General features: G+C 37.0%; 2 protein-coding genes across 2 annotated transcripts in view; one reads left to right on the plus strand and one right to left on the minus strand.

The window, feature by feature from the left end:
* Positions 1 to 10,548, plus strand: part of LOC126891929 (gastrulation defective protein 1 homolog) — a 44,111-nt gene extending 33,563 nt beyond the window's left edge. The window contains exon 6 of the mRNA XM_050661277.1: positions 10,213 to 10,548. Coding sequence (XP_050517234.1) covers positions 10,213 to 10,501 — 289 coding nt within the window. The 3' untranslated portion in view covers positions 10,502 to 10,548. The remainder of the gene's footprint in view (positions 1 to 10,212) is intronic.
* A 5,940-nt stretch (positions 10,549 to 16,488) lies between these two features.
* Positions 16,489 to 18,164, minus strand: LOC126891582 (uncharacterized). The gene is made up of 2 exons (XM_050660758.1): positions 17,220 to 18,164; positions 16,489 to 16,554 (listed from the first exon to the last, which is right to left on the minus strand). Exons 1-2 carry the CDS (start codon positions 18,162 to 18,164, stop codon positions 16,489 to 16,491), a joined length of 1,011 nt encoding a protein of 336 aa, XP_050516715.1.
* Positions 18,165 to 21,007: the final 2,843 nt, after the last annotated feature.

Here is a 21,007-nt window from a genome sequence, read left to right on the forward strand (position 1 = left end):
ATTTTACTCTTATTGAATATTTATCCATTCTTTAAAATTCCAGCATAAAAATTAGAGTTGCTTAGATGACCTAGGAGAAAGTACCAAAAATAATTTGGTGGTACATGAATCAAAAAGATTGAGAACCACTGGTCTACGATATTTTCAGAATTCTTCTGTACACCCACAGCTCGAATAATTCCAGATTTTGCATTTATGCCACATTCAAGGTCCCCAAGCTTCCATCCTATAAAACAAAGTCGAGAAAACGTAGAACCTAGCCAATCTAACTCAACTCCAATTTCAAATCTCTTGTGCAGGGCACTGTCTCATTTCGGTTTAAATTTTTCTTAGTCCATTCTTTCACGGTTTTTGCTCTAAATTTTAAAGAACCGCTTTGATTGACATGAAATTTGGCATACATATAGCTTACATGTCAAAGAAAAAAGTGATATTGTGCCGATGTGTGCTTTTGCCCTGGGGGTGACTTTCACCCCTTCTTGGGGGTGAAAAAATATATGTCCAAAATAAGTCCGGAAATGGGTAAACTGACTAATTTTAAGTAACTTTTGTTCTATAGAGCTTTTTCGCCAAGTCAACAGTTTTCGAGTTATTTGCAAGTGAATATGTTCATTTTTCAACAAAATAACCACATTTTTAGACGGTTTTTCGCAAATAACTCAAAAATTAAGTATTTTGTCGAAAAAAACGTTCTTAGCAAAAATATAGCCTATAAAAAAGTAAAAAAAATGGTGTACGCGTTAGGTCTCTGGATCTCGTAGAACCAGAGTTATAGCCAATGAAAAATAGATTCATATTCACCAAATTTCAAATAGAATATTTCGACGTGAAATATCCAAAAAATTAAGTACTTTTTGGGGAAAACCTATTATAACTTTTTTAAAGTGTTTAAAAAAGCTTTATTACTGTTTTTATAAAAAGTTTCTAGCATTAAATTTAAGCAAGTTACGCTCAAAATAAAGTTGGTCCCTTTTGTTTTTGCAAAACAAAAATCGGTAAGACCACCCCCTAATTAGCAACTTAATTAGCAAATTAATCGTTACCGCTTCACAAATTATTTTACTTATGTTGTGTTTATTTGATCTGTAAGTTTCATCGATTCAAAGTGCTTATTTGTGAAAAAATTTGGTTTCAAAGTAAAAGTTTTAAAAATTTTAAATTTTGAAAAATATGCTTTTTTTCAAAATAACTTAAAAATTGTTAGAGATACCAAAAATCTCGAAAAACAAAAAAAGTTAGATTTGCTTTTCTGAATATCATGTATTTTTTTGTTTTTCTGGTGGACAAAAATTGATTAAGATTTGGTGTTTCTAAATTTGCATACATTCGTGATCAGTGACTGGTTTAAGCCCTTTTAACTACAGCCCTTTCAATAATAAGGACTTTGAACCGATGAAACTTACAGATCATATAAACAATATATACAGGAGTCAAGAAACTTATGAAGTCGTAACGATTAAGTTCATTTAAGCTACTAGTTAGTGGGTGATTTTCTCGATTTTTTTACCAAAACCAAAAGTGACTCAAAACTTTATTTTGAGCGTAACTTGTTTAATTTTGATGCTAGAAATTTTTTTTATAAAACAAAAATGAAGCTTTTTTAAACACTTTAAATACGTTGTAACGAATTTTCCCCGAAATGTGCTTCATTTTTGGTTATTTCACGTTAAAGTATTTCATTTGGAATTTGACGAATATGAACCTATTTTTCATTAGCTATAACTCTTCTTCTACTAAGTGTAGAGACGTGATGTATACACCATTTTTTTTTTAAATTTTTTACAGGCTATATTTTTGCTAAGAATGTCTTTTCGACAAAATACTTACTATTTGAGTTATTTGCGAAAAACCGTCTAAAAGCGTGGTTATTTTGTTGAAAAGATGAACATATTCACTGCCAAACAACTAGAAAAGTATTGACTTGATGAAAAAACTCTATAGAACAAAAGTTACTTAAAATTAGCCAGTTTATCCATTTCCTGACTTTCTTTGGACGAAAATTGGTCCACCCCCAGGGCAAAAGCACATATCGGCACAATATCACTTTTTTTCTTTGACTTGTTAGCTATGTGTGTGCCAAATTTCATGTCAATCCAAGCGGTTCTTTACAATTTAGAGGTTTTGCAATATTTTACCGTTAAAGAACGGACTATCTATTCTTATTTTGATTTCATGGAAGTAATCATTTGTGGAGTTAATCATTGTTCCAAGATATGTACATTGGTCTACTCCAGGGGTTCCCAAATTTCTAGCAACTGCGTACCACCTGCTATATTTTGAAGATTTTGGCGTACCATCAAACACCGATTGGGAGGGGGGTGGAATGGAAGGAAGCCCCCCTTATTTTTTTTAAACATATTTGCAATCAGAAATATGTCCACTGGCTTATTTTATTTTATCCAAAAGTCAATTAAGGATTTCTCTTTAAAACTGTCTCCTGTGAAATCGATGAATGTTTTCTGTCAATCCTGTAACTCGAACTCATTTGGTGGGATTGTTTGGAATAATCTTCAAAAAAAATATTTATTAAAACTTTCTTGAAGAGATCCCAAGTGAAGAATTATATCAGCAACCACATTTGGTATTGGAGATATTTCGTTTTCGTCAAAAAATGATAACAGCGTAGGAAATGCAGAGACATTTTCCCGTGTATTTGAGAACATATAAGAACCAACTTTTTTTGAAGGAGTTTATTTTCTCATTAGCTGTAAAGGGTACTTTATTTGCTCTCTGACGACCCATGTTCAGCGTGTTGAGTCTGACATTTTTTTCACTTAACAGCGTTAAAACTTCTGACCTCAGTTTAGAGACGCACGGGTGAAAACTTGTGCTGAGGTGAAGAGATGCACTAGCACTTCCGCAGACAAAGGCCCATCGTAATCGCTTGTTTCACCCACGCGACCGATGCGTACCACCTGAAATCTTCCCGCGTACCACCAGTGGTACGCGTACCACCTGTTGGGAACCCCTGGTCTACTCGTTCGACATTGGTTCCGTTTATAAAAAGATTCTTGTTATTTATTTGAGTTTTCGACATTCTTATAAATTTTGTCTTGTTGACGTTCATTGTTAGACTCATCTTATCTATACTCCGCTATTCTGCTCACCATCCTCCGAAGATCTTCAATATTTTCGGCAAAGATGACGGTACCATCCGCATATCTAATGTTAATGGGATCTCCATTTACCTTTATTCCGGCAGTTCCAACCTCAAAAGCTCTTTTTAGGACCTCTTCAGAGTAGGCAATAAAAAGAATTAGCGACAATACGCATCCCTGTCTCACCCCACGTCTGATTTCAATTTCCTCTAGCTGTTCGTTAACACACTTTTGCTCACTGCTTTATAAATTCGATGTGATCCTGAGGTCATTGTAGTCTATCTTCTTTGATTTCAGTACATTCATTAATTGTTCATGTCATACTTTATCGAATGCTTTATTATAGTCAATAAAACACGCATGTACACCGTACACTCACCGGCGCGAAAAACGGGCACCCCAAAAATGGGTCATTTTTGATGTCTCGTATCTCCTAAACCTGTTGTCCGATTTAAGTAATTTTTTTAATATGTTATAGCCTTACACTGTTACTAATAAAACACTCGTATTCTAAGGTTATTCCGTATTTATATCTAGAATAATTATCCTAAGTATAAGGTAGATATAGTACGAAAATAATTCGTTACTAATAAACTCGGTATAAGTTAGATATAAGTATTCCCACTTTATTCCGAAATAATAGTTTGGCAACGTTGCAATCTTCTGCACAAATACATAGAACAATGATATAATAATAGGTGCGTTCGCGGGTACAGTTGACAAATTGTCGCCGACAATTTCTAACCTCACTTAATATAAATAATATCGTTAATAGATAAATATGTAAGGTATATTTACTTTTAATTAATATTAATAACTAATAATTAAATTATACTAGGCAAATATACCTTGTATATTTATCTATTAAAGATATTATTTATATTATTTTAAAGTGCGCATGCGTTTTGCTGCTAATTTGTCGCTGACTAGTCGCCGACAGGCTCCCGCGAACGCACTTATGTGTCAAATATGTCAATTTTGATTTTTCTCTATAACTGACAAATTAAATTAACCTAGGCGAAAAGTTTTCGAAATGATAAAAATTAGTTTTTATTGATTTTTTTTAAATACCAGTATACTTCTTTCATATGGATTCCACAGAATTGCTGTGTCATTATTATTTTCTGAACAATAGCATTGCAAAAAAAGTTCATAGAGGTAAACAAATTAAATAAAATTTAAACTAATTGACGAATCATCTTGAAATTTTTTGTGCATTATATTATGGACTGTTTGACTCAACTTTTCATGCAATATCAAATTCAAATAAGTGAATCACCTATTTTCTAAAAACCTTACACCATCTTTAGAAAACCGATATTTAATTCTGAATTCCTTATCGGTGTATTGTGAAAAGGGATTTATTCTATCTTTGAAAAGTTTCCTTTTTCGTGTATTTTCTATCATGTTAATTAAATTATCAACTTCTTCGACAGCCGCAACACCCCCTTAAAACACATTTTTTTTATATAATTACTCACAAAACAAATCAAAATATAATATATTCTTGCCTGTGATGACATTGACAGTCATAAAATAGGTTATACCAGACTTAAACAAGGGTGTGGGTCGGTATAAACTTGGACTAAATTCTTATACCACGTATAAACTATATCTAAGTTATTCCATGTTTATTGGTAGTAATTTTGCCTATACCTGATTTATTCTCAGTATAACTTTTATACTTGGTTTATTAGTAACAGTATTATTCTTTAACAATATCGCTATAATAATATTGTTTCTAGACAGGTGAATTATTATTGCATACCGGGTGTACCAATCAAACTGGGTTTTTTTCTCAATTTTCACAACACCCTGTGGAATATTCTAGCCTTTATACAATATTGAAATTAAAACCCAACTATAGCCCCAGGTTTTCTTAACATTCTGTTTTTTTATTCATTCGCTTATGTTGGATAATAAAAAAGTTAGGGACTTTAACAACTAGCCATGTTCTTTATCAATACAGCGTGTTTCTAAATAAGTGCGACAAACATTAAGGGGTAATTCTGCATGAAAAAATAATGATCGTTTACTTGATAAAGCTATGTCCGCAAATGCTTAGTTTCCGAGATACGGGATAATGAATTTTGTCTTACAAACTGACGATTTATTTATTGCTCTAAAACCGGTTGAGATATGCAAATGAAATTTTGTAGGTTTTATGAGGTAGTTATTACGCATTTTTTGACATACAACTAAAAATTTTGTAAGATTTACCTAATATTTTCACTTCAGTTGCAATGGGTGGGAAAACCTCTCAGTGCGGATCAATTAGGATATGGAGAACAAGCCTACGTTCTTTCCGATGAGGCTCCAATAAGAGCCGAAAATCGCGATTCAAGGGACTGACTGCGCTCCGTATTCTAATTGAAAAGTAAGATTGTTTTGCCTTCGCATTGCAACTGAATTAAAAATAAAAAAAAATTTTATTTTATTTTTATATTGGTCTTTACTCCTTCGAGTAACTAGGTCCATTTTCTGTTGGAATTTACCAGCTGAACAGACGGGGTCGTGAATTGTAAGTTTGTTGAATTCCCTCTTGTCTTCTTCGCTTCAGCATCCATTTGGCTTGCAAATTTTAGAAGCCTTGGAGGTGTTACCAAGGAAATGGACCAATAAGTTTTCGATTTAAAAATCTTTTAGTAATATTTTAATATTTTCTAAATATTGTTAATAATGCTATTAGAATCGAAAACTTCATTTTTTAATTGCCAGATGACGCTAGTCACCTAATATTTTCACTTCAGTTGCAATGGGTGGGAAAACCTCTCAGTGCGGATCAATTAGGATATGGAGAACAAGCCTACGTTCTTTCCGATGAGGCTCCAATAAGAGCCGAAAATCGCGATTCAAGGGACTGGACTGCGCTCCGTATTCTAATTGAAAAGTAAGATTGTTTTGCCTTCGCATTGCAACTGAATTAAAAATAAAAAAATTTTATTTTATTTTTATAAAAATTTTGTATTCACCGTTGGCGTGCATGCTGGTAATAATAACTACCTCATAAAACCTACAAAATTTCATTTGCATATCTCAACCGGTTTTAGAGCAATAAATAAATCGTCAGTTTGTAAGACAAAATTCAACATCCCGTATCTCGGAAACGAAGCCTTTGCGGACATAGCTTTATCAAGCAAACGATCATGATTTTTTCATGCAGAATTACCCCTTAAAGTTTGTCACACTTATTTAGAAACACCCTGTATTGATAAAGAACATGGCTAGTTGTTAATGTCCCTAACTTTTTTATTATGCAACGTAAGCGAATGAATAAAAAAACAGAATGTTAAGAAAAGCTGAGGCTATAGTTGGGTTTTAATTTCAATATTGTATAAAGGCTAGAATATTCCACAGGGTGTTGTGAAAATTAAGAAAAAAACCCAGTTTGTTTGGTACACCCGGCATACAATGATAATTTACCTGTCTAGAAACAATATTATTATAGCGATATTGTTAAAGAATAAGGCTATAACATATTAAAAAAATACTTAAATCGGACAACAGGTTTAGGAGATACGAGACATCAAAAATGACCCATTTTTGGGGTGCCCGTTTTTCGTGCCGGTGATTGTATATCTTGATCGACGTCTAGTACTGAAAAGAAATATACTGTATGTAGTATTTTTGAAAGGGCAGTGAAACGACATTTAAAAAGAGGTATCCCTAAACCATTATAAGAGGTATTCCATTAAAGATTTTGGGGGTTGTGTCCGCCCCCGCTAGATGGTGAATGTACACAATTTAGTTGAAAACTGGTCTACAAAATGTCCCCCCACAAATAAAGGACTAGGCAACACTCCTTATGGAAAAGTGGTCCCGGTCAAATTTGATGAAAGTTTGGTCAATGAAACTTCTTGACGTGTAGATTAAAAAATTCCATGGCACCTGGGTCTGAATAACTACTATTCTCGAGTTACAGCATTCTGAAGTTATTTGGATTCGAGTGCTCGGTTTACGTTAAGTGCACTAATTTACGGTCAAGTGAACGAAAATATTTATTATTGGAAGAAGAGAAACTCATGTTCTTCATACATACTTGCGTGTTATATAAATTCGTGGTCAAAAATATTCGGATCGTATTTTAGTCCTCAGAAAACCTCCTCAGAAAAGTCCTCAGAAAACTAAAGAAGTGCGGTATAAAACGTGCTGCTAGATCGATATAAGCATTATCATGTGTTCATGAATGCTTCACAGTTATGGAATACCAGCAAAACTGCAGTCCCGCCTTATCTTTAGAAAACTACTGAACAGTGGCGGATCTATGGGGGATGGGGGTAATTGTACTCATAACATGTTCCAGAATAATTAAAGAAAAAAATTGTCGAAATATAAAAAAATACATTAGCTGACATGAAACTTGTCCCGCATATCAGACAGGTAGAGAACATGGATTTCATTTCAATACAAAAAAAAACAAAGTACCTGGTAGTCTGTAAATGCTAAATATTAATTACAATTGACCTATCAGGATACTTAACATTGGGTTGATGTCTTGCAAAGCCTAAAAACCATAACACACGGGTGATATGAGCACAAGTACCTACAATTCTCGCACCAGATTGACAGGTACAGTAGTACCCGTTAATCGGTTCTTCTGCAGGCTCATCTTCATCATTATCTTCATCAACCTTATAGGGAATGAATACTTGGTGTTTTTTAGCTTGCCGAAGCCTAGAAAATATTCGAACTCTTATGAATCCCGGTCCATCCATATTCTCATCAATTTGAAACTCTTCGTCATTTTCTCTTATTATTTTATCTTGTATGTAAGATGGTGCCAGTTTAATTTGATATATTTCAATCGTAAGGTCTTTTAGGTAGTCTAAGTCGAAAGCAGGAAAGTTAGCAAAATCATGATTATGAAGCCTTCTCCATTGATCATTTCTTCTAATCAGATTATCAGTCTCAACTCTAGCTTGTACAACATTGGGAATTAGTAACCTCTGTAGTAACTGTTCAGCTGTAGAACCTTGGATGTGGATCGGTCGGTGATACTTATTTAATAGTGCACCAGCAATACGGTAAAAATCATTAGTTTTTTTGCATAGTGCATGTTTATAGGATTGGCAAACAATTTAAAGATAGAGCGTAAATGACCATTTCTTCCTTCTACAATCCATCGATTTTTCGTAATAATGCGTGAGTTATTAGCGTCTTCAGTTGAAAGTTGCTTTTATCCACGTGGCAAAAGGGCTGGCATCTTATGTTCGATACCTAGTAATTGTAAAAATGGTATACAATCTCGATATGCTCTGTCTACCAGGAGTATGTCTCGATTTTGGAACCAATCTCTTAAATAATTTCCATCTCTGTTAAATTCATGTTGAAGAATGTTGGCATCATTATTGTACGAATCAGAAAAAATCGATAAAATATAGCCATCAGGTGCTACAACTAATGTTGGTTTTAAAACATGTCTACTTTTGTGCATTGAAAAAGATTGTCGAAAACAGTTGCTTTTATGTAAGTAGGCATATGTATCTAATAATGCAATCACCTTTTATTTGGTTCATTCGGATTCGGATTGTAGAAAATATTAGAGTAAGCCGTTACATGTTGCTGAATGAATTGATTCCTTGGTATTGCTTGGGGCCCAATATTTTTCACAACAAACCTTTGAATTAGTGATCTTCTAACACGTTCTACTATTATAGTAACATATTGTCTAGTGTTATAACCAAACAAAACCCTGAGAAAACTGTCACTCAAACCTTGTCTCAACTTACATAGAAACATCAGTAAATCTCTTTTATTAATATATCTGTCTTTACCGTTTTCGAAAACAGGATCACAATAAGTAAATAGTTCCTCGAGTTGTTCTTTAGTTACTGGAGCCAAACATTGAAAATCTTCATTATCTAAATTATCAATATTTTATGTCTTTAGCACCGCAGATTCTAAGTTCGCCTAAAAACAATGCTAATTCTGGACCTTTGATTTTATATGGTCGTTTAGTGAAACCTAGACCAGGTAAAAAAAATTAGGAACTAGGCCCTTTTCATTTAAATGTCCTACACAGACTCTGACGCCGTAAGGTACGAAAATATTTCTTTTTATAAACATATTCACCCTACAAAACATTGACATTCGCTGAATATCATTGGTAGCATTACAAAATAAACATATAGCATTAGCTGTTTGTGCTAACAACATTATTCTCCATAATATTTTGTATTAAAAAGCTCGTCATCATTGGCTATAGAACACCTGGTGGACCTCAGCCTGTTCGAGAATCAGCTTCAATTGCTTTCTATACTCCGCCTTGGTTTTCCAATTTCGTACTTTTAACACCCGTAACTCATCTTCTCTGGTCCTTAAATTGTACTGTGGACTCTGGGCCTACGTCTTTTCGTCACACTATCCGCTCTTTGGTTATAAATGTGTTTTGATGGCTTCATCTAGTTCTTTTTCGTTAAATAAAGTTTTTTCATTAATTCTGGAACATGTTACCGGTGGATAACATGTTCCCCTTATCCCCCCTAGATCCGCCACTGTTCAGTAGTTTTCTAAAGATAAGGCGGAACTGCTGTTTTGCTGGTATTGCATAACTGAGAAGCATTCATGAAAACATGATATTGATAATGCTTAAATCGATCTAGCAGCATATTTTATACCGCACTCCTTTAGTTTTCTGAAGACTTTTCGGAGGTTTTCTGAAGACTAAAATACGATCCAAATATTTTTGACCACGAATTCATATACAACACGCAAGTATGTATGAAGAACATGAGTTTCTCTTCTTCTAATAATAAATATTTTCGTTCACTTGACCGTAAATTAGTGCACTTAACGTAAACCGAGCACTCAAATCCAATAAATTCAGAAGGCTGTAACTCGAGAATAGTAGTTATTCAGACCCAGGTGCCATGGACTTTTTTAATCTACACATCAAGAAGTATCATTGACCAAACTTTCATCAAATTTGACCGGGACCACTTTTCCATAAGAAGTGTTGCCTGGTCCTTTGACGTGTTTTTGCATATTTTTAGATTTACTATAGGGACCAAATTATAGGGGGTGGCACCTTTTCAAATTGACACACTGTATAACGAACATACTATATGCATTCTTCAGAACCTAATTATTATAATGTTTTTAATTTATTTTACAGACTAGATCCAGTGAAATCCAAGAGACCCGATCTACCTATCACATCTGGTCAAGGTGGCAGAGTGGCTTCTAGTGGAGGCACACTCAGCAGCTATGTCATACGGAACTTGGGATTGAGCAAAAGGGTAGAAGATGATCAAGATCCCAGAGAAGCAATTTTGAAGTATGCTAAAGACGCCGAAGAAAATCCGTACTGGATTACTCCTGCGTACAAAAACACACAGCCCAAACAGACATATACTGATGATGGAGATGAAGAGCCCGAAAAGAAGAAGTCAAAGAATGACTAAATTAAATCTTCAAGTTGTAAATATATGTTAACTTTTGTAAATTTTAAGTTTTTTCTTATTATCACCGATACTTTAGACTTTAGACAGTGTAGACATTAGAGAAATCAAATTAAATCATTCCAAAAAGCGTCATGAAACGCTAAGGCTCTAACTCCATCACACCAGTTTGGGCGTTTGGGTTTCGAGAAAGTCATTAACTATCGACCAAGTCCATAGAATAATGGATAGATATAATAGAGAGGTCGCTGGAAGGAAAGACAGTTTGCTCCGCTGTCTTCCTCGACGTGGCACAAGCTTTTGATAAAGTATGGCACGAAGGACTTAAATACAAATTAAGCAGCATTTGCTAAGCAATACACAGAAGTATCGGGGTCTTATAACGGTGTAACCATGATGATCCTGGGGGGGGGGGGGGTTACAACTACTGGAGAGTCTCTGGAGGATATGGTGTTAAGCGTATAGAGCTCAAAGTATATCCCAATGGGAGATGTTATAACCCCCAAAACCCTCCAGGGTTATGCCACTGATCTTATATATCAGAGAGTTTTTAGGGTTAAGCAAGAAGCCTGCTCGGAACTAAAGAAATAAAAAAAAATGAATAACCATTTTTAATTTCGTTGCAAAACGAAAATACAGCCGCACCAATCAGAGAGTGCAGCAAGCACCTCTACCGGTTTCGACACTTATTAGTCTCTCATCAGGAGGCACATATGCTGCCCTCTCTGATCCAACCAAAACAAAAAACCTCGGCGTGCAGTCGAACGAAATGGCATTGCAACTATTGCAATGGTGGAATTGGCGATTGCAACGAACGAAATGGCATCGTTGATTGTAGTAGGTACATACTACCTACTAGCTTTTTGGAAATACATAATATATTGTTTCTAATATAAAATTCTGAAAACATTGAACTTCTGTTTCTATGTTTTTAATATAAATTTCGTTGGGGAAGTAGAAAAATGCTATCAGTATAATGCTCATTGTATTCAAATTATACTAAAAATGTAAAATACTGTACTTTTCACAGATCAAAATAGTCGTTTTGGGTTGATATAAAAAAACCGAGTTCTTCCTGGTCGGAATGTTCTCAGATGCTGTTCAGTCTTCAACCAATCAGCGCGCTGGGAGCATCTCTGACCAAAAATTCAGAATGCCATTGGCCCGATTACTTGGGAAAAATCCATCTCCTACGTCATAATCCCAGAACAAAAGAAATCTGGGTATAAAAGGAGGTGGATTTTCTGTCTAAAATCAAGTCCTACAAACTAGGCAAGGACTCTAAGGTGATCAAGGTGGTGACTAAATCCTTAGAGAAGTTCACATCAGCATTGAGCCGAGGCATAACTCTTGACGGAGAAATTTATAATGCCGAGCTTCCACATGGCTCCGATCCTACTATCCCTACCCCAAAATACTGCAGCAAATGTTGCATTAACGGACACTCTATTGACGAATGCCCTCAAAAAGCATTCGTCTGCCCCCACTGCGGCGGCAATCATAAATCCAGCGCCTGCACAAAACAGCAGGAACCCAAATGCCCGAATTGCAGTGGTGACCACCCTGCATATTCCAATAAGTGTCCACAAAGACACACTATCCCCTCCGCCCAACACGAAATACAGCCACTATCGATCGAAAGATCATTCCCTCCTTTTGAACTCCCAACGGAAACAAAGAACATCCTGTCGATCCAGACTGCTCTGCTGCTGAACCTGTTGCCGGAACTTCGCGAGCATATCGCAGCAATCACGGCTAATCTAATTAGCCAAGTCTACGACCACTCGACAGTGGTCAACGGGTACGGAAGCAATGTCACGGTGACATTCTGCTCCAACCACTAGACACCCTCCCTTATGGATTTCACCCTAGGCACAGTCAACTGTCAGGGTCTCTCCAAAAAGAGACCTCTCATCAAGAATATCCTGTCGAAGCACAACATCCAGATCCTCGCACTCACAGATACTCTGTCGAAAAGCGATCCACACTTCGCAGGATATTCGATCATCCATCGAAACCGCTGTCAGGTTTCACGTGGGAATGGTATTCTCGTGAAACACGGAATACCGCACACCACACACACATTCCCACAAAATTTTCGTCCACCTGACGTGGACTTCCTGGCAATTGACGTGCATATCCCCAATAACGAAACCCTCACGATAGTCTCTTACTACAAACTCCCGGGTCAGCCACTCAGCAGGCACTTGCTTGAGTATTTTTCGACGCTTAGCAAGGCCGTGCTGATGGGTGACCTAAATTGTAGACACACACAGTTTGGTGATCACCGTTCAAACCCAGAAGGCATCCGCCTCACGGATTATCTACTAGACCTTCCCATCTCAAGAATCACCAACACTGAATACACGTTTTTGAACGCCAATGGGGCCTCTATTGTCGACCACATCCTAGTTACTAGTAACATTCTGGATCGGTTCGGGGATAGATGCCACATGGGCGATTCAATAACGTCAGACCACGTACCACTTCTTGTCGACACCGACATACTAATTCCAAAACAACCAAACCCTCCAAGATCTATAAGAGACTATCGTCACGCTAACTGGACTGAATTCCAAAATTTCATCGCTCAAAATCTCCCTATGTTAGGCGAACTCGACACTAACGATAGTATCGACACCAGTGCAACCGAAATTGAGAACCTCATCACTGAGGCGATCACGCACACAATCCCACTTAAACAAATAACCTATACATCACCGGCACTTCCACAATACATCATTGCCAAAATCCAACAAAAAAGACGTCTTCTACGTCAATACAAGGCCAACAGAAATCCACTAATCAAAACAGAGTACAACCGAATCTGTGCCAGGATAAAAGGGAGATATCTGACCTAACGGCTCGCCGGTGGGAAGATACTACCTCAAAACTGGACTACAGAGACGGAGGTAAATTCTGGCAGAAATTCAAAGTCCCAACAAAACAAAAACTATCTCAACCATCCCATCTGTTGGTCAACAATCACATAGTCAATTCCCCAGAAGGGAAAGCTGAAGCATTCAGAAATTCGCTTCAAAACAATTTTCAAACTCCAGACAACCCGAACTTTGATCGCTTATTTAAATTCAACACAGAATACATAGTAAATGTTACTCTCAACCACCACATTCCAGTCTATGATCCTATCATGGACCCCCTCACAAACAGGGAAACGGAGAGCTTTTGCCAAATAGGCAAAAACAGCGCTCCCGGACCTGATGGCATCAACCGAAGGTGCCTCAAAAAACTTCCAGAGAGTATCATCTCTCTTCTAACTAAAATATTCAATGCATGTCTCAAAAACAGCCACTTTCCTACTCCTTGGAAAGTGGCCAATACCATCATGCTTTTGAAAAAAGGCAAACCCCAACCGACGTGGAATCCTATAGACCAATCTCTTTAATCAACACTCTGGGTAAGGTTCTTGAGCTAATCCTAAAAGAGAGGCCCTCAATGACTTTCTCGAAAACCACAATATCATACCAAAATTCCAATACGGATTCCAGTCAGGTAGATCTACTAAACATGCATTAATAGATTTCACTACTAAAGTTACTCAAACCATCAACGATGGGTCATTCGCCATAGCCACATTCCTGGATGTGCAGAAGGCTTTCGATCAGGTCTGGCATGACGGGCTTGTTCGGAAACTTCTGGACATCGGGCTACCATTACAATTTACCAAAATTGTACACTCATACCTCCACAACCGAACTGTCAGAGTGAAAATAGGCGATCAAAAGTCCACCCCCTTCACTCCACAAGCTGGAGTTCCCCAGGGTTCAGTCCTAGCACCGCTGTTGTACATCATCTACAACAGCGATATCACCAACCAAAATATCCCAGGTACTCGGCTGTTTCTCTATGCGGACGACACGGCACTGCTCACAACAACCTCTCGATACAACCCAAGACTCCTCCACAAAAGAGCCCAGGCTCTGTTGGACGGGGTTGGCGAATGGTGTTGTAAGTGGAGAGTCACGCTGAACGCGAACAAAACAACAACAATTGGGTTTCGCGCCCCTTCTGTGTCAAAAAGAATCATAATTAATGAAGACGACCAATATCCACTTAGTCTGTTGGGAGAAAGGCTTGTTGTTAGCCCGACTGCGAACTATTTGGGAGTACTGTTCACCAGGACTCTTAACTGGGACGCAGATCTAAAGGCAACTTTAGATAGGGTAAGGAACAGGGCCAGATTTCTCAACCCTCTCTCTGGAAAAATTGGCAAGACACACAAGAAGACTCTCATTCACACTTACAAGACCTTTATTCGACCCGTCATGGAGTACAAATCATGCCTCTACTCTCTTTGCGCTAGAGCAAAACAAGAGAGGTTGCTGGGGGCAGAACGTAGAATCTTGCGTAGATGCAACTATGAGCACTGGCGATACCCCTCAAACGAAATCCATAACATCTCAAACATCCCCAAAATCACCGAGAGAATAAACTCTCTGAACAGGAACTTCACAATCAAAGTAATCAACGGCCCCCCCTCCGACACACAAGAATCTCTCAAATGTTCCTGTTCATCTTCCGGCCACGTACTCTGCCGAACGCCCAAACACAAAAAGATTCATTTACCGTCTGCTCTAATGCAAACATGCATTGACGAACTCCCGGCAGAGTACGAAAACATCCCCGAGGCTACTTCGTTAGCCTTCCGTACCCACCTATAACATATCCTCTTCCCTACCCCGAACAGGGAGAAGTTGGTTTTTTGCGGTTTCCCAACTTCATTGCACAATTATACCTGTTCGTCCCAAGAAAATAGCCGCAACTATTTTCTCCACTCGAACGCTCACTGTCCACGCTACGCTCAAAAGCCACCTCCTGACCGCCCACGAGGGACGCAGGTTCGCCTGTCGTTGTACAATGGTTTCTAGGGAGACTGGTCGAGAGCAAAGCACGGACAGTACACGTAAATGTCTATGGAACCAACAACAATCCATCAAAACTTTCTTCTCTGTTGACTTTTAGCCTTCTGGACACCACCGTCCGGCATAACCAAGGAAAAACACCAGGATACGACACTTGCCCCAGTGTGTTTTTCGGACTGTTTGCTTTTACTGCCACACAATACATTCACGACAAACTCTGAAGAGGACAAAATCCTAAACGGGGACGCACATTGAACGCATTTCTTCTTAGCAATTATCTAGACAAGCAAATCAAACAATGTGTGACTGGACTGTCTAAAATCAGTTCGAGACTTACCTCGTAATCGAAGACTCTTACATTCGGTGTAGCAATACATCCGCCTAGAATCTGCCTTTTTATTTCTTTACTATTTTAATGTGAGAAATTTGATTGTTGTTGATATTTTATATTGCTTATTTTTGTGTTATTTCAGTGGTATCTCTGTTCGCAGACCAAGCACTCGAAAAACACACATTTTCTTTGCCATTTTATAGTTGCATTTATTTATTTACTGTTTGAAAATAGTCTCTTATGGTATTCCTCTTGTAGGTCAGGCATTCGAGACGTTTTCCCATTTACCTTTATCATTCTATTTTGATATTTGTCGGTTCCTTCCGTAAGTTAAGGAAAAACTTAGAATTATTTGCCATTTTATAGTTGCATTATTTTCTACTTACTGTTTGAAAATAGTCTCTTATGGTATTCCTCTTGTAGGTCAGGCATTCGAGACATTTTCCCATTTACTTTTATCATTGTGTTTGATATCTGTTTATGTTTTGTACTAAGTCGGTTTCCTTCCGTAAGTTAAGGAAAAACTTAGGATTCTTTTTGCCATTTCATAGTTGCATATATATTTCGTTTTTACTTTTTCTAAGTCTTTCTTCTCGAAGAAAAATACTTAGATTTACTTCTATGTGCATTTATTTTTCAACTCTGACAACTGTTCTTCCGTAAGTCAAGAACACTGGCAGACATATTATTTCTATGTGATTTAGCCTTCTCATTTCTTGTCCGAAAAATACTAACCTTGTGGTACTCCTTTACAGGTTAAGCACTTGTGGTATTTTTCACATTACATTATTTCTGTGCATATAACTTCCATAGTGGATAACAATCCACGCCAACCAGCGACCCTAGGGAACAGGAAGATGTGAGCAAACTCAATCGACTAGTATGCGGAGAGCAATCGCTTGTGCCGCAGGATTCGTACAAGACGCGCGCACTTTGAGACTTGTCTTCAATCGACCCATGTGCGGACGGCCTAAATCGCCATTTCTCTTTTTAACTATTACTAATGGGTTCAGCCGCTCAGCTGGTTTTTCTATTTTTTCAATGACACCTTGATCTTCAAGTTGTTTTAATTTATGTCTGAGCCTATCATGAAGTGATATAGGTACCTTCCTGGGGGCTGAACATACGGTTTAGCATTGCTTTTTAAGGTTATTTAGTACTCAGTAGGAAATTCTCCTAAACCATCAAAAACTGAATTATACTGCTTTTTTACGTTATCTAACGAACTAAAAACAACATCCAGACACTGTCCTACATAAGCTAACCGTTTTATTAATTTTAGTTCTAAACACCCTTGTAGCCCTAATAAGGGTATTTGGTTATCTAAATCAACAACAATAAATTTAATAATACTTTCACACTTATTAGCTTTGCATAATAACTTAATCTCTCCACAAGGTTTAATTTTGAAATCTGGACTACCATAAGATAACAGGGTTACTGATGTTCTCTTTAGTTTATTATCTAATTTTAGGTTTTTTAAAACATAATATGGCAAAACACTTACTTCGGCACCAGTGTCTAGTTTAAATTCTACATGACTGTGTCCTATGTTTATCTTTTGCATCCAAACACTTTCACTTTTTCTACGTGTTGAATCTACTGAATCTATTACATTTATTGAACTTAGGAAATGTACATCACATACACTATCACTGTCACTACTGTTGTCTTCTTTCTCTACCAAGTGCACATTTTTTTGTTTCCAGCTTCTATTCTTTTCTTTCTTCTTTTCATCATGTTTACATACTGAAGCAAAGTGATTTGGCTTTTGGCATTTGGCACAACTTTTACCAATCGCTGGACAAATTGCATTTTTCTTGTGTTTGTATCCACATCTATGGCAACTGCTCTGGTTCAAATTAGGTGTTGACGATGATGATGGCTTACTTCTCAATACATTAACCCCTAGTTCACTTTGAAGAGCTTTGGATTGTGATTTACTGACCTCAACTGCCCTACAGAATTCAATAGCCTTTGTTAATGTTAGTTTTGGTTCTCTTAGTAGTTTTTCTTGGGTATTTTTGTCCCATATACTCATTACTATTCTATCTCTTACCATTTCATCTTGGTCTTGGTAACTAGTAGTTTTTACTGCCTTTCTCAGCTCTGTGAGAAAGTAGTCAAATGTTTGTGCTTCGGCTTGCATTACACTATTGAACTTAAATCGTTCAAATTTTAAATTAGCAGTCGGCGAGCAGTAATCTTCGAATTTCTTTATGATTGATTCTAGTTTTTTCTCTTCCTCTTCTGTGTATGTAAAGCTATTGTGAAGGTCCAGTCCTTCATCGCCCACAAGGTTCAAGAATACGGCTATCTTCTGTGCTTCTGGCTTATCCAGCAATCCTGTGGCTGTCATGAATAACTCAAACTTTTGTGAAAATCTTTTCCAGTTTGCCGCTATATTTCCATCTAGGGTCAACGGTTCAGGAGGTCGACACAAATTCTCCATATTAGTCACAAAATGTATAAAACTATACTGCGTTCCACGGTCACCTTTCAGTACAGACTCTTATGAAGAACAGTGTTGCCAAGAGATATTAATATTTATATTAAATCAATTTTAAAGTATTTTTATACCTCACTTGGTCTGTTAAATTTGTCAGTATGTATGAGAAATCTTGTAAGCTGTCAATGCAAAGGCAGTTTAGCTCGGTGGTAGCGCGTTCGACCGGAGATCGAGAGGTCCCTGGTTCGAATCCGTGTGTTATCTAACTTTTTTTTATTTTTAGTATTGTTTTAATAAAAATTTTTGGAAAGTAGTAAGTAAAAATTAGTTTAATCTTTAAATACAAATAACCTGTTATTTAAAGTATATTTATTTCGTTGAAATCATATAACAGAAGTATAACTTTTTACGTGCGTACAAAATACACGTGTTAAAAAGTACATTTTTAAGGCACTCATGTGAATTGCAGAATTCGCTTCGCTCATTCTGCAAACTTTCACATGCGTGCCTTAAAATTGTACTTAAACTTATATCATAAATAACTATTAAATATAATATTAATCACAGGCTAATTATAATTAATATTCAAATGATATATCTTTAAATCTTTATCGTATAAATATCTTTCATAGTACCTATCTATGAATTATTTAAAAATAATAAAAATAAAACCCACAGATTTTCAAATCAAGATGTTTTGGACTTCTGGAATATTCTACAGTAGAACTCCGCAAATCCGAACCCCGCTAATCCGAACGTTCGGCAAATCCGAACCAATGGAAAGTGAAAAAAATTAAAAAAATCATGACAAAAACGTAGAAACATGTGTATTATACAGAGTAAAGCCACAAAATTGAACAATGTAGGATTAATAGGACTTTAACATTTAAAATTTCTTAAAAACAAATACGCACTTTAATATAATATAGTGCTTATAAAAAGGTTAAACATAAACTTAATTCGGTTCTCTCGTAGTCAACTTGAGTCCAAAAATATTGTCCACATTCTTGCGAGAACGTTTTGCGACTCAAAATTAACGACAATGAAAGCTCTGAATTACTAGTTAGACTAACTTTCGGATAATCCGAACTTTTCGGAATCCGAACAGGCTGCCCCCCCAATTAGTTCGGATTTTCGAGGTTCTACTGTATTTAGACGGACTTAAAACGTCTGCTTAAAACCGTCTTCGTCTGCTTAAAACCGGCAACACTGAGCTGCAAGGTTCCATAAGTTTTATATTGGGATATGCTGCCCACACTGCAAAGTGACTGCGGAACACAGAATAGTAGACTATTTTAGCCCGAATAAACATCTGACACCATGTAATATCCTGGTAAACCTGCCAGGGTATTAAGATGAATAAATAGAATATGTTTGATTCAAGACCTTTTATTGTGATCATTTTCATGACACATTCACATATTGACTGCCCCCTACGATGACAGGTTATGTCACCACCAGGCTCATGTCATGTTGGTTGCCTAACAGTGGCACCACATATATTACAGGTATAGATATAGATCTAGATAAAAATATAGGGTTATCGCATTCGATCTTTGTTAATGACATACATTACATATTTTACCTCCCTCTGTTTCATGTTCTATCTTCTCCTCACCCTCACAGTGTGATGTTCTGAGGCTCACACCCTTAAAACGCTTCATACCGATAACGATATTCGATAATACTCGTAAAAACCGGTCCCGTCCGTTACTCGCTGGGATAAGATTGGTAGAAAGTAATCAAGTGTACTGGGTACTGTATTCTTTTTCAAATAGTATGCAAATACGTATGTATACATAAGTGTCTGTCGACACTGGCAAAGTATGTCGACTGCTTTTTTTAGATATTGCACTTCTATCCAGCTCATGTTAAGTTGCTGCATATCTTCAATTTTCTCCTTCACTGATGCGTATAGTTTGTGCTCGAACTTTAAGGACTGCATGTGGTTCATGTAGCGGTTACAGTAGAAGAGGTAACGCTGAAGAGCTGCTCTAGATTTTTCTTGAGCTTCCCGGGCTGATCTTGCCTCATCTTCGCCAAGCATTGTTGGACACAAGGTTCCCTTACATCGTTTCATAAGCTTTGAATTTGCAATTCACCTAGCTACCAAAGAGAAGTCTCTCGGGACTTCTTGTTATTTCGTATAGAAGTCATGCTCAGCGTACGCAGGTCGGTTTTATTTTTAAAGCCATCAAAACCAGATCCTCCTCCTCCTCTATATTTTCTTCTCCGTAAGGATGTAGTGGCGTCATGTAATCTGTTTGACTCTTTCTGTCCAATTATCTCTTTCCTGTGCGTATTGTTTTGCTCAGGAGAATGAGTAACCAGTCATGTTCTTTTTTTGGTACGACCATCGTACTGGAGATCTTCCTCTGGATCTTTTACCAGCTACGTTTCCTTCAACTATCATTCGTTCCATGCCTTCTCTTTTCTTCTAGTTATATGTGCAAAATATCTCAGAACATTTTGGTTGATATTTGTGGTGAGTCTAGTTTTTACGTTAAGCTCTTCTATAATAGTATTGAATTATTTGTGCGATGTGCTGTCCATGGTATACCCAACATTCTACGATAGACCCACACTTCAAATACCATTATGCGCTTTGAATCGGCTTTTTTATGGTCCATGTTTCTGAAGCGTAGGTGGTGATAGGAAATATTATAGATAGATGTTTTGTCGGAAAAAACGGTTAATTTACATATAGTTTCATAAGATTTCTAATAAGCTTTGAATTTGCAATTCACCTCGCTACCAAAGAAGTCTCTCGGGACTTCTCGCTATTTCGTAAGAGGTGGCGCCCAACGTACGCAGACCACCAAAACCAGATAGCATTTCATTTGTTT

The sequence above is a fragment of the Diabrotica virgifera genome, chromosome 9, assembly GCF_917563875.1.
Source record: "Diabrotica virgifera virgifera chromosome 9, PGI_DIABVI_V3a".
NCBI lineage: Eukaryota > Metazoa > Arthropoda > Insecta > Coleoptera > Chrysomelidae > Diabrotica > Diabrotica virgifera.